The 12,668-nt window shown below is 35.5% G+C and overlaps 1 protein-coding gene across 1 annotated transcript in view; it reads left to right on the top strand.

The window, feature by feature from the left end:
• Window positions 1–12,668, top strand: part of Brr2 (U5 small nuclear ribonucleoprotein l(3)72Ab) — a 570,943-nt gene that overhangs the window by 542,392 nt on the left and 15,883 nt on the right. The window contains exon 42 of the mRNA XM_090384330.1: window positions 8,075–8,156. Within this exon, the coding sequence (XP_090240456.1) occupies window positions 8,075–8,156 (82 nt within the window). The remainder of the gene's footprint in view (window positions 1–8,074; window positions 8,157–12,668) is intronic.

The following is a 12,668-nucleotide window of genomic DNA, read 5'->3' as shown; positions in this document are numbered from 1 at the left end:
AACTGGGTGGTGCTACACTCATGGGAGTGGAGAATCAAAAGGACCTGTGGGTAATTGTTTCTGAGCAGTGCAGACAGGCTGTAAGAATAGCTCATGATATCTTGTCAATGATATACAGGAATTTTTCTCACAGGAATAAGGAGGTGATTGACCCCTTGTATACAGCAATGGTCAAACCACACCTTGAGTACTACTTACAGGTCTGGAGGCCTCATTTTAGGAAGTATGTTGAGCTGCTGGAACGAGTACAGAGAAGGGCAACAAGATTGGCGAGTTGAACAGAGGGCTGATGTTACCTAGAAAGGCTCAAGTTCTGCAAATTGCAATGTCTGGGGACTAGGCACCTGTGAATTGAGGTGTATAAGGCCTTGAATGGTTTGAGCAAGTTCAATGCTGATGGGATTCTTCCTCTTGCTCAGATTACTCACCTGAGGGGACATAAATTCAAATTGAGGAACAGCAATTGGAGAATAGATATGCAGAAATTTGCCTATAGCCAGCTGGTTGTTGATAGTTGGAACAAACTTCCGTCTGTTGTAGTGGAGGTCAAAACTTAAATAGGTTCAGGGCAGAAATGGACAAACATTTGGAGTGAATGGATAGGTGAAATGGGAAGGGGGTTTATTAAACACCATAATTAACTCGCAAAAAAATCGTTGTTGGTTCCCTGGAGCCCAAAGTGGAACCGTGAATAACGTCATGTGAAATAAAAAATACAATTTAAGCTTAATAAAATCAGTTTTATTTTTTTTTGGTATTTTCATTTACAATCAACAATAAAGGTTTGTGGTAACTAAAGTAGGATACATAGTTGCAACAATTCAAACTATTAACATTGCTATTGAAGACCAAGTCGATACATGATTGACCACTCTCAGTTGATTTTGTAGGATCTGATGTGAGTTTAAGATCAAATATTGATTCCATGAAGTCGAGGAATGGCGCATTTTCAGGTTTCTTCACATCAATGTTGAAATCACCTGCTAAAATCATTGGGATCTTTTGAAAGTTTTATTTCCTTACAACTTTAGGTATGTCTCCAAACTTTGGCATATAAATCGCTAAATTGGACATTAAGGAAACTTTAATCTGCTCTAATGTTGAATTATGTGAGATGTACAATGTTGCACGCAAAGTCTTCTGTCCATTTATTTCAACTTCAGCTGCACAAATGTTGCCACAATTATCTGTACCAGTCATTTGCCATAGCGAGTCTGCATCCATGGTAATGAGAATATGTGGTGTACATATTGTCAGTTCGACTTTATTGTATATCGCAACACCACCAGATCGCACAGAATGTCTTTTGAATTATGTGATACGTTTGTATCCTCGAACATCAGCATTTTCATCGTTTTAAAGCCATGTTTCATTTAATGCCAAGATATTCGATTCCACAAGAATTGGATCTGTCACAATGTCTTCGCTATGAATTCAAACTCTGTATTCAACAATACCATTCTGAAACTCAACGAAGCAACTTGATCCCAAAATTTTAATGTTTGACATTCAAATAGTTCACATTTTGAACACTATTGTGAACTGTATTTTCATTTATCCTATTTGAGCAAAGCAGTATTTTTTCAACACATTCAGTAGTGTGAAACTTAAAAGTTTGCTGTGCTTAAGCTTTACCAGTATTACGTAAATTTATTTTATTTCAACAAATTACAATAATAACAACAACAAAAATAAATGCTATGTTGGTAATAAATTTAATTGGTTTTGCAGCTTTTGTAGATTAAAAAGATAGATAAAACTTCACATATGTCAAGACTGAAAGACAGATGCATGTTTTAAATGCTTGAATAAAATTAGTGTTAGTATTAATAGTGACAAAGTCAAGAAAGCAATCTTATATAGCATCAGCCAAAAAAAGCTTTCCACATCACCGCTTCCAATTCTGCAGATGAATTACTCATAATAAATGCACCAACCTCTATATTTGACAAAGACTAATAAAATAAAATTAAATTAAAAAAAAAAAAATCAAAGCTTTCAAAGGTAACTGCCTCCTTTGTGAACAGTGGAACTTTACAACCATAGTAGATCCTTAAATAACATCAGCAGGACCATAGCTCTTGGTACACTACTGGAGGAGCATGGAAATTATTCTCAACAAGTGCATGGAAACTGTAAATGGGCCGGGAGCATGCTAGCCAGAACCGTTCATTCAGTCTAAGGAACGCGGTTTTGAAGAGTGGTTGAATATGGGTTTCCCTAATCTCTGTTAATCAACACCTATCTCTTTAGATGAATTAAAACATTCAGCAGCTGGTACTCTGCTTATCAGAGATCAAAGTCTAAAGATTACAAAACAAAATCAAAAGATTGCAGTCTGGCTGTGCTACACAAAAAGAGGATTGGTTGGGCTACTTTACTAGTGGTTATTCTAAATTTTCTACCTCAGACATGTGAAAGAATTAAGTAGTATACAGAAAATAGGATGCTATATATTTAAAATCTTTGTAGACAGGGAAAAAATTTATTCTAGACTGCCCGTTCATGAACGCCAGCTAAAAAGCTGGTGTTTATGAGCAGCTGTTGATTCCTCTAACTTTGTTGGCTGTCCCAGAGTTATTTTAGGAAGGTTGTTTAATAACGAATAATTTTTTTTTCACAACTTATATTTATTAATCATCCATATTTTGATGGTTCTTTTCAAAGTAGTCCCATTTGACGAAATGCACTTGCTGCAACATTTCTCCCATTCTTCAAAAACATGGTGGAAGCCATTTTATGACATACGTTTGAGAATCACCCTCAATGTCTTTACAGCTTCTTCTGGCAACTGAAAACTTTCCTCGCAGCTCCTTCTTTAACTTTGGAAATAAAAAAAAATTGCAGGGTACAAGTTCAAGGCTGTTGGGCATTTGAGGAACACATTTGATGTTAATGCTGGCTAAGTACTTGATGGAAATATGAGCAATATGAGATTTCACTTTGTCGTGATGCATCATCCACCCACCTGCAGGCAGTTGCGGTCATTTGCAGCGAATGTGATCCCACAAAGTGTGCAGTACAGCGCTGTAGGAGGATCCCATAACAGTCATATAATGTGGCAAGATATGCTGGTAAACCTTGAATGTCGTAAAAAGAAATGACCATAACCTTTCCTGCAGAGGCCACAACGTTTGCTTTTTTCGATGTTGCCGATGATGTAGCCTTCCAAACAGAGCTTTGTTGCTTACTCTTTGGGTCAAGATGATGAAGCCATGTCTCATCTGCCACTATCACCTTGCACAGAACCTCACCATCTTCAGTAACCATCCATTGCAGCTCCTGACAAACCTCCATGTGAACTTGCTGTTGCATAGGTGTGAGTAGTCTTGGAACCCAGCATGCACAAACAAATATGCAAATGGTCATGGAGAATGCCATGCATACTTTCTACTGATATTCCCAACATATTCGCCAGTTGTGTGATTGTTATATGACTACCTTTTTTTCACAATTACAGAGGTGGTGTTTATGGTTTTTCTGGTGACAGCGTGGTTGGAGTTCCAGGACCATCGATTTTTGTGAATGGATCACGTCCATCTTTAAATATTCTAAACTACCAGTGAGCTGTGTTGTATGGGAGTGTAGGTTCACCATATGCCTCTTAATATTTCATACACTTCAGCTGGTGTTTTCGTAAGACAGAAACAAAATTTGAGAGCAGCATACCGTTCCTCGTATGTCATCCATTGTTAAGTAGGCATAAACTTGACTGGCCACCAAGGTCACACCATGAGCATGGGTCAGCTGTGCAGTTGCTGTGTGATGCAGCTTGGTTGGGTCTTAAATTCTGCAGTTCAGCTAGAAATAGCAAGCATTATGGTTGTTCAGGAAAAATTATGATTATTCTTTATTGAACAGCCCTGGTACAAAAATCAAAGAAATATAGCGTACCTGAATATGTTACTTCAAGTTTGCTATAGTGGTTTTTGCAGCATGCAAAAGTTTCACTTTTGGTTGACACAGGCACATCGCGGTAACATTATGTCCACTTTTCAAAGTGGTAACACTGATTTCATAATTCACTTAATGCCCACTTAACTGAAAACTGTTACGGAATAACAATGAGTTAAAATTAGTAGGTGTTTACTACAGTTGGGCAGTGGTGGCTCATGGCCAGGTTACATATTTCTACACACGTCATTTTAGATGCAAAATCATCTGGCAGCACCTACTAAATTTTTTGGGCTGAAGTGAAACCGATTGGTAATGAAAATGCGAGACAGGAATTATGCAAATGATGTCACTTCCTAAATGACGCTAACTCAGTCACTAATTGATTCAGTAAAAAGTAGCGGGTGGAATATAAAGCATTACATCATTTATAACTTCAATTCTAGCTGTTCGATTTTAAAAATTTAAACAGTTTTGATTTTGTTTTGTTGTCTATTACCAAATTGTGAAAAGTGTTGAAAATACAATCTCAAGTGATGTTTCCTAAGGATGTTTTCACATAAAATAAAATGTCTTTCATGCGAACAGGATACACACTGTTTTTTAATCAGATGATGTTGATATGTAACGAGTTATTTTAATTATTCAGTACTCTACTATAATCTACTGCAAAGCAATATTAGTTATTCCTAAACAATAACGTATATTCTGTTTATATTCCTGCATGACCACATAAATCAGAAGTTTACAACTACTCATTTTGACAATAAATATTATCATTAACAATATTTAGTAGTCATGTGGTCTCAGATGCATGTATTTGTGCCTTTCCACTTTGACCACTCAGTGTCAACCCTCAAACTAAGCATGATGACATATATTCACTGGTATTTGCAAGAATGTCAGCAACTCATTAGCTCAGTTGTTTTTTGTGCCTTCACATGGACAAGTGCAGAATTAAATTATAGTAGATTTAAGAATAAAGTGTGGTTTTAAATTGATTTTAAATTTTATATTAATAAACTATGATTTAAAATTGCTTAGTTTTATTTAATTTTAATAGTACAACACTTTTGAGGACTAAAGTCAACTGATTTCTGTGTGCTTTGGTACTTTTGCTGTAATCTTTCAGTGGCTTCTTTTCATTTTTATATTTTTAGTTTATTTATTTATTTATTTTATTTTTTACACACTCTTTTGGAATGCCTACACATCATCTTGTATCTGATGGGTTACTTCCATGAAAATTAAGCATAGAGCAGGTGGAAATTGTGCATCTTTCACAACTTGATATTCTGTTAAGTAATTTCTGGATTTACATACTTTCTCAATCTGCACTAGCAGTATGGCATGAAGCATTATTCTGTTGAAACAAACAGGTCTGTACCAAAGGACTGCCACGTTGTAGGGAGCATGAAATTGTCAAAAATGTTAAAGTAAGTGTCAGTATTCATGGTTCTCCACTCAGCCACCTTCATCTTATGAGACCATGGGGGTGAAACAGCCCACCTAGTTAATTAACCATGTTTAGCCTTCAGAATCCCCTCATCTCTTTTGTTATCAATATGAGCCACATTTTTTTGAGGTTATGACAGATATCACAGCATGATCCAACATTACTTATGTTTCAAAGGTATGGTTATAAAATGGTATTCACAAGCCGGTCACTAGATAATCTACTGAACTGAATCTATTCATATTTCTCTATGGGGGAATCCATATCAGCTAGTGTATAATCTTGCTGCCCTCTATCCTGCCAGCTACAAATGGAGGCAGATGCCATCAAATTCATGTTAAAGATTTGCTTGCGTGTCTTAAAAATTTCACCACTTCATGTTTCCTCATCTACATCAACAAATTATGAATAGTTCCATTAGTAGAACTAATGGATCATTCTTGTCTGCAATAGAACTAAACTTTCTTGATTCATTTATGAGTTGTTTTTCTGACAATCTATTACCACTTATCCCATTTGTTTCACCACTTATCCCATTTGTTTCACCACTTATCCCATTCAATCACCACTTATCCCATTTGTTCTGATTATACATTTATTTATTATTATATATTTTTCTGATATTCCTAATCAGAGATTTCCTAATTTGGAATCTCCTTTGGCTGAAAATATTATTACCCCTTTCTGGCAAATTAATGTTTTACATTTATCCCTCCGAAATTAGTAAAGTACACTGGACGTCTACCTTCTTTAAAATTCTGCTTTCTTGAATCGTACTTTCCCAACAAGTAAAGTTGTTTTCTTTCACTTGTTTGTGATGTTAAAATTCTCAACTCAGCTTGCTTCACTTTTCTAGTAGAACAGATCCAGCTAATAGAGAGGCTTTTTTTCTATGAAATAGACTTCCACATTACAAGCTGTACCCAGCATACAGTTAGGATCTACTCCAGGTTCTCCAAAAATGGTAAAATGACTTCAGCCTGGAGTGACCTTCTGTTATACACCTCTCAATGTAAGCTAAACATTTAAACCTTTAGTAGACTCTTGATTAGAGTTACATGCCACTCATACTAACCAAAATTCCTGAAAGAGTGATAATAATAGAATGGAATCTGTTAAGTGTTACAGAGAAGGAAAGTAGAAGGGGGTTTATAATCAGAAGTCATCTAAGCAATGAGAATCATATCCAGCCATACGTTCCCAACCCCATTAGGTGCCAAAAAGTGCCACATGTGGCTGTTCCAGGACACTATATCAGTATGAATCAGTTTGCATTCATCTTTAGAATTAAAGTTGGTTGTAGTTATTACAAAATAATAATTATAAACTAAAAATTTCATAAAAGCTCACTTTACAAACTTAAACCTGAAAATAAAATATTACAAAAGTATGATGAACACATTAAACACTGATAAAAGTTTCAAAATACAATTAAAAAATATCTGTCAGCTCTTCCAAATTCATGATAATTTTGTTTCTTTCAAAAATTTTTAGTATAAAGTTTGTACTATTTTTCAAATGCACAGGTATGATATTATTAGTTTTTAAATTACTGACATACTAAATTAATAATATGTGTTTGAAAACTGACATTAGGTAGCCAGCTCAAAATTAATAACCACAACACTATAAGTGTGGTTATAACACTAGGTGAAAAAATATATATGCACTTCATATCATACAGTGCTGAAATGCAGGACCAGAACATTCCATCTTTGTTAAAAGTTTTCTGTTTTTTGATTTTTAAAAGTTAGGGCGTTTTAAAAACTATTTATCATAGCCTACAACTATCCACGTAATTTCTCTCTCTTTCTCTCAGTAACAATAAATAATATGCCTTGTGGAATTGCACTTAAATAAAGCCAGATTTATCTTTCCTCTCTGTTATATGCCACCATAATTAGCGTGGACAATTTGTACCCCACCCCATTATTATTTTGCCATGAACATTAGTGTTGCAATACAGAAGCATGCTCATGCCTGCATCCTGATTCATAACATATTCATTGAGCTTGGTAAATAACTCTAAAACCATTAGTGGTACTACTGTTCATCTGCCAGGTGACACTTTCACTAACATTAATTCCAAAAAATATTATGAACATGTGACTTCATAGCTGGAAGACTAGTTGCAGGCAAGTACCATATGAAAAACATTTTTTCTTGCTTGATTTTGTATAGTCACTACTTCGATTATTAATAATGCACTTTGTATTTTGATGCAACTTCCTAATTTTCACTACAGTAGAAGATGCAAGATCTGGGGCATGTCTAACCTTCAAATTTCTTTTCCACCATCTCAGTTGTCCTTGGAACTTCTAATTTCATCTCTTGTGATGCAAGCAATTTTTGGAGTTTCTGACACTTGCATTTGATTTTCTTGTTATTACTATAAAAAATTTATATTTCAATAAATTCCTTGTGTGTGATAAGATTAGTTGAATGCAAATACAAGAGAGCAGAACAAAAACACATCATATCTCATCTGGAACTGTTTACCCTATTGAATTCTATGATTTTGAAAAATTATTATTAATCTCTAAGCTTAATAATAATCAAAACTTGTATATGGAAAGAGATAAAGGCCTCAGAATACTGTCCTCTGTTATATAACATGTTAGTTTATCTCTCTCTCTCTCTCTCTCTCTCTCTCTCTCTCTCTCTCTCTCATTACATTATACATTTTTTATGCAACAGTGTTATTTCTGTCTTTTTTTTTTCTAGTGGAACTGTGGTCAACGTTAATGTTCAGCTTGAAAGAGAAGATGAAATTACTGGACCAGTTATTGCTCCATTCTTCCCACAGGTAATTTGGATTTCTTTCACCTAATGATGCACTGACTCTTCATGTAATACTATGTGATAGCAGTTTTAACCCCCTACACCCTCCTGTCCTGATTATTTCATAACAAAATATGCCATTTAGAGCATGTTATTTGTTTTCATAAAAAAACTTATATAACATTCATGTGACCACTCCCCCCAACTCATTCAATATCATAACATTTTATATAATTCATCAGTGATCCCATAGGCCATATATTTTAAGTATAATATACGGAGTAGTACTTGAAATGTTGGCACATTTAAATGTTTTGTAAGAAATTTATTTATTCATTAATTGGTACAAACATTATGAATTTTCATGCTGATTCTTGTAAAACATTCTTATTTTACTATATGTTCATAATGTGAAAATGTTCTCCATTTTGTTGCTAAAAGTTCTCAAAGTCATACACCAATTGTTTGTAATGTTGTGACAAGGCATCTTCATCAATTGCACGATACAGCCAAACAGTCACAATTCTCAAATCTATAAGTGTGGCAGGTTTTCTGCAGAATATCTTTTCAAGAAACCACACAAGAAAAAGTCACATGGGTTTAATGATATAGCAGTATGCAATGGGCAAAAGCACTGTGCAAAAAAATCCGTGACATTCGCTGTATGTGGTGTTGCTATGTTGCATAAACTACTGGATGTCAGTGGAAAATTAACTACTGGAAAATTAATTTTCCATGAACTGTAGTAGAAAGCTATTCTAAAACATATCTAGGTACTACAGGTTAACAGTTTTGTTAAAGAAAAAGAGTCCAATTAAACCATGACTTGATGGGATTATCCACACAGGCATTTCCCTCCATGACTACTTTCCTTAGGAAGCTGATGGAGTAGTCTTGTCCAAAACTGTGCATTCTGCTTATTCATAGTCCCATCAAAATGGAAATAAGCTTCATTTGAAAATCAGGGGTTGTGTGATTGTAAGGTGCAACTTCTCTTGCCATTTTGATTACTAATGGAAGCATTAGAGACCCACAAGTATGTAAAATTCTGATATATGATTGTAGTTTACTCACATGAGTTAATCAGTTTTTAGTATCTGTGAAGAAGAACTGATTGTTATTGAGATCTTTCCTTCTTCAAATGTGGAATGATGGTGGGAGCAAGACATGCAGTGGCCAATATCTTGACAACAGCCAACATGGTTAAATGCTCCCATTCTGTGGTGTCACAAGTATATTGTGACTGGTTCAACAGTGGTCTAACAACCAGCCAAAGGTTACACATGGAACTGTGGTGTGGTTGAACCTATGGTGAGTGTCGTGTTTCTCATTTTGTAATGTAACAGTGATGCGGCACAGTTGCCCAGCTAACTACCCAGTACAATGTAGGAATAGCAACACCAATGTCCGCTTAGACTATGCATCAGACATTAGCTCGTATAGACTGCGGCAGGTAACAGCCATCATGTGGAATGTTCACTGAAAAATACAAGAACCTGCACCTTGCATGGGCTCATCAGCACCAATACTGGACCATCAGTGTGTGGAAATCTTTTGCCTGGTCTGATAAATCCCATTTCCAACTCCATCATGCTGATGAGCATATCTGCATGTGGAGAAAGCATCGTGAGACCATGACAACTGGTTGCACTGTTGGTGTTTGGTAGGCTGGAGGCAGTGGCACTATGGTTTCAAGACTGTTTTCTTGACATACCCTGGGTCTTCTGATCACCATTTATCAACAGTTGCATGGGAACACCTACCTTTCTCTCATCGCCAACTGAGTGCACCCCTTCATGATGACATTGTATCCAGACAACGGGCCATGCCACATGGCCTAGCAGGTTGCTAACTGTTTCTGGAACATGACAGTGAATTCTCTATTCCTCCTCCATTCTCCCCAGCATAACCAATCTCAACTCAACTGATCATGTTTGGGATCTACTGGAAAAGGTCATTTAATGCTACAACCATCCACCTGACAGTGAATGAGCATTATTGGACTCATTCTGTGCAACACGTGGTGTGGAACTACCACAGGAGTCCATGCCAAGACATGTACAGGCTGTGTTATGAGCATAAGGTGGCCCACAAGGTACTAGGTAGATGTTGCTGATGCAGAGTGAATTCAGTGTATAAGAAGTGATTCAAAAATATATATATGAACTAGAAAATGCAGTCTGCTACACAATCCTTAATATTAACAATTTACATTCTGTAGACAAACTGCTTTTCCAATCCTAGCAGACTCTGTGAATGAATTTGGTAATTTTCCTACCCTATGTTAAAACTAACAAAACATTCAGATAAATCCAGGAGATAAAAGATAATAAGTGTTGTTTTAATTTGATAGGGTGTTCTGTTTGGATGTTAGATTCTTGTTCAGCTTTTGAAACTGATTCAAGAAAATTTTACAGTAGTTGCAGTTTTGTCTAACATGAGATTTAAATTTGGTGTCTGTTACTTTTTTTATAATATAATATTTCCACCACAGCTTCAATAATATTTACTAGCTAGGCAAAACTTTGTATGCATTCCATAGCATAAGCTGTTGTGTCCTAATGGAGAGTATCTCCATTAGGACACAGTATTGTAATTTATAATGGTAAACTTTATCTTTTAAAGTATTCTCCTCATCCAAAAAATATTCAAGAATTCATAGTCTGAGTGTTCCCTGAACAACTTGTCTATTGTTCAGGAAATTCATTATCTAGAAATACAAAAATATATGCCTAAAAGCAGAATGGTACATCTTACTATTAACAACTTCTGACCAGAAACATTTCTTATTGCAGGAACTGCATTATTCATTAACATTTCAAGATGTTAATGAATAATGCAATTTGCCATTTAAAAATAAATGTCTATTTATCCAGAACTTCATTCAACAAGTTATTCCACAACACTCTTAACATGTAACTTGTTGAAGTATCTGTTCATCAGTGGAATGAGAGGGGGAGGTTAATTACTAACCAACAATTTAGTAATTACTCTAAAAACAGTTTCTAAACTATTTAATTTTAAATTGTAAACCGTGTTACATTTTGTAATCTTTTTAATTAAACTATCTATACACAAATGTTGTCAGCTGAAAGAATTACATGAGAGCCACTGAACAAGGAAATTAGTGGGGCTTAACATTAAAAATTCTGTGAGCTCTCTTACATTATTCACTGTTCAAGGAATAGCAGTGTAACTAGCTATTTGATTAAAAAGAGTAATGGAAGAATTGGGAAATTGGTTGTTTATCCTCTTTCAATTTATGAAAATAGATATGAGTGAAATTTTTTGTCTTCTGGCAAGTCAGGGTATTCAGAAAACTGTTACTCTGGGGACTAATAATTTAATGATAGTCATAAGCAGAGGTACAGTTAATTCATGTATTGCTTGTATTTCGACATGCAGTAGGCTGAAAAGCATGGTGGGGGTGGATTACAAAATCCAGTGAGGATCTGCATAGGCCTAGCAGTTACATGGGCTATGTAATAATTACCACTTACAGCACACATTTCCTTGCTTATACACTAATGGTAAGAGTACAGTTAATGAATTCGATAAGGCTGAAATGTTGGCTGAAAATTTGTCAAATGCCGAGTACAACAGAATTTGAATGTGGTGATTATAATGTGTACAGAAAGAACATATATGAGGTGTTGCTGTTTCAGCTATGTTCATTGAGTTTGAAAATATTGAAAATAAACAGAAGTTATATGTTGTAGTTCAAACATCCTCCAAAGATTGGTGGTACAGAGATTTTCCAGTAGGCTGAGATTGCAAGTAACAACCAATTTCATTAGTAACATTAATGTTCCATGTCACGATTTTGCAATGGAGCAATGAATGAATAAATATCAAAATTTGCTTTAAACTGGGAAAATCTGCAACAGAAATGTATGAAGTGTTGAAAATTGTTTATGATGATGTTAAGTCATACTAGCGTGTTTGAATGGTATAAGCAGTTCGACTGACATGAGAATGTTTATGATGACCAAAGAAGTGAGCAACCATCAACCTCCAAAAATGAGAATGGAGTTGCAAAATTTGGGAAATTGTGGTGAGACAACATCATTGGGCCATCATATTTTTTTTTTTTTTTTTTTTTTTTAATTGTATGATGTGAGCAATACACAAAGGAGCCAGTTTTTTTCCTGCTTCCTTTGTGTATCGTGGCCATGAGGTCCAACCAGAGACTATGGCACCATTGTAATATTCAAGCCCGAGGCAGGATTCGTACCTGCAACCTTTGGGTTGCCAGGCAGGCACTTTACCCACCCGGCTGGCCTGGTCGGCTTGGCCATCATAATGATGGCTGATGAGTTGGATACAAATAAGATGATGATTCGTCAAATTCTGCATGAAGATTGAGAGAAAAGGAAGGTTTTGTACAGCACAGCCTCATGGATAAGTAGAAGCAACAAAGAGTGTCATCATGCAAAGACTTCTTCCAGCCTTGTCAAGACAATCCTAATTTCCTCAACTGCATTTGTCACTGGAGATGAATGGGGTTTAAGTACGACTCAGAAACAAAGCATCAGAG

The sequence above is a fragment of the Mastigoproctus giganteus genome, chromosome 11, assembly GCF_048544385.1.
Source record: "Mastigoproctus giganteus isolate SK-2022 chromosome 11, ASM4854438v1, whole genome shotgun sequence".
In the NCBI taxonomy this organism is placed as follows: Eukaryota; Metazoa; Arthropoda; class Arachnida; order Uropygi; family Thelyphonidae; genus Mastigoproctus; species Mastigoproctus giganteus.
The sequence above is the reverse complement of the archived record's forward strand: the minus strand, read 5'-3'. Positions and strand labels throughout refer to the sequence as shown.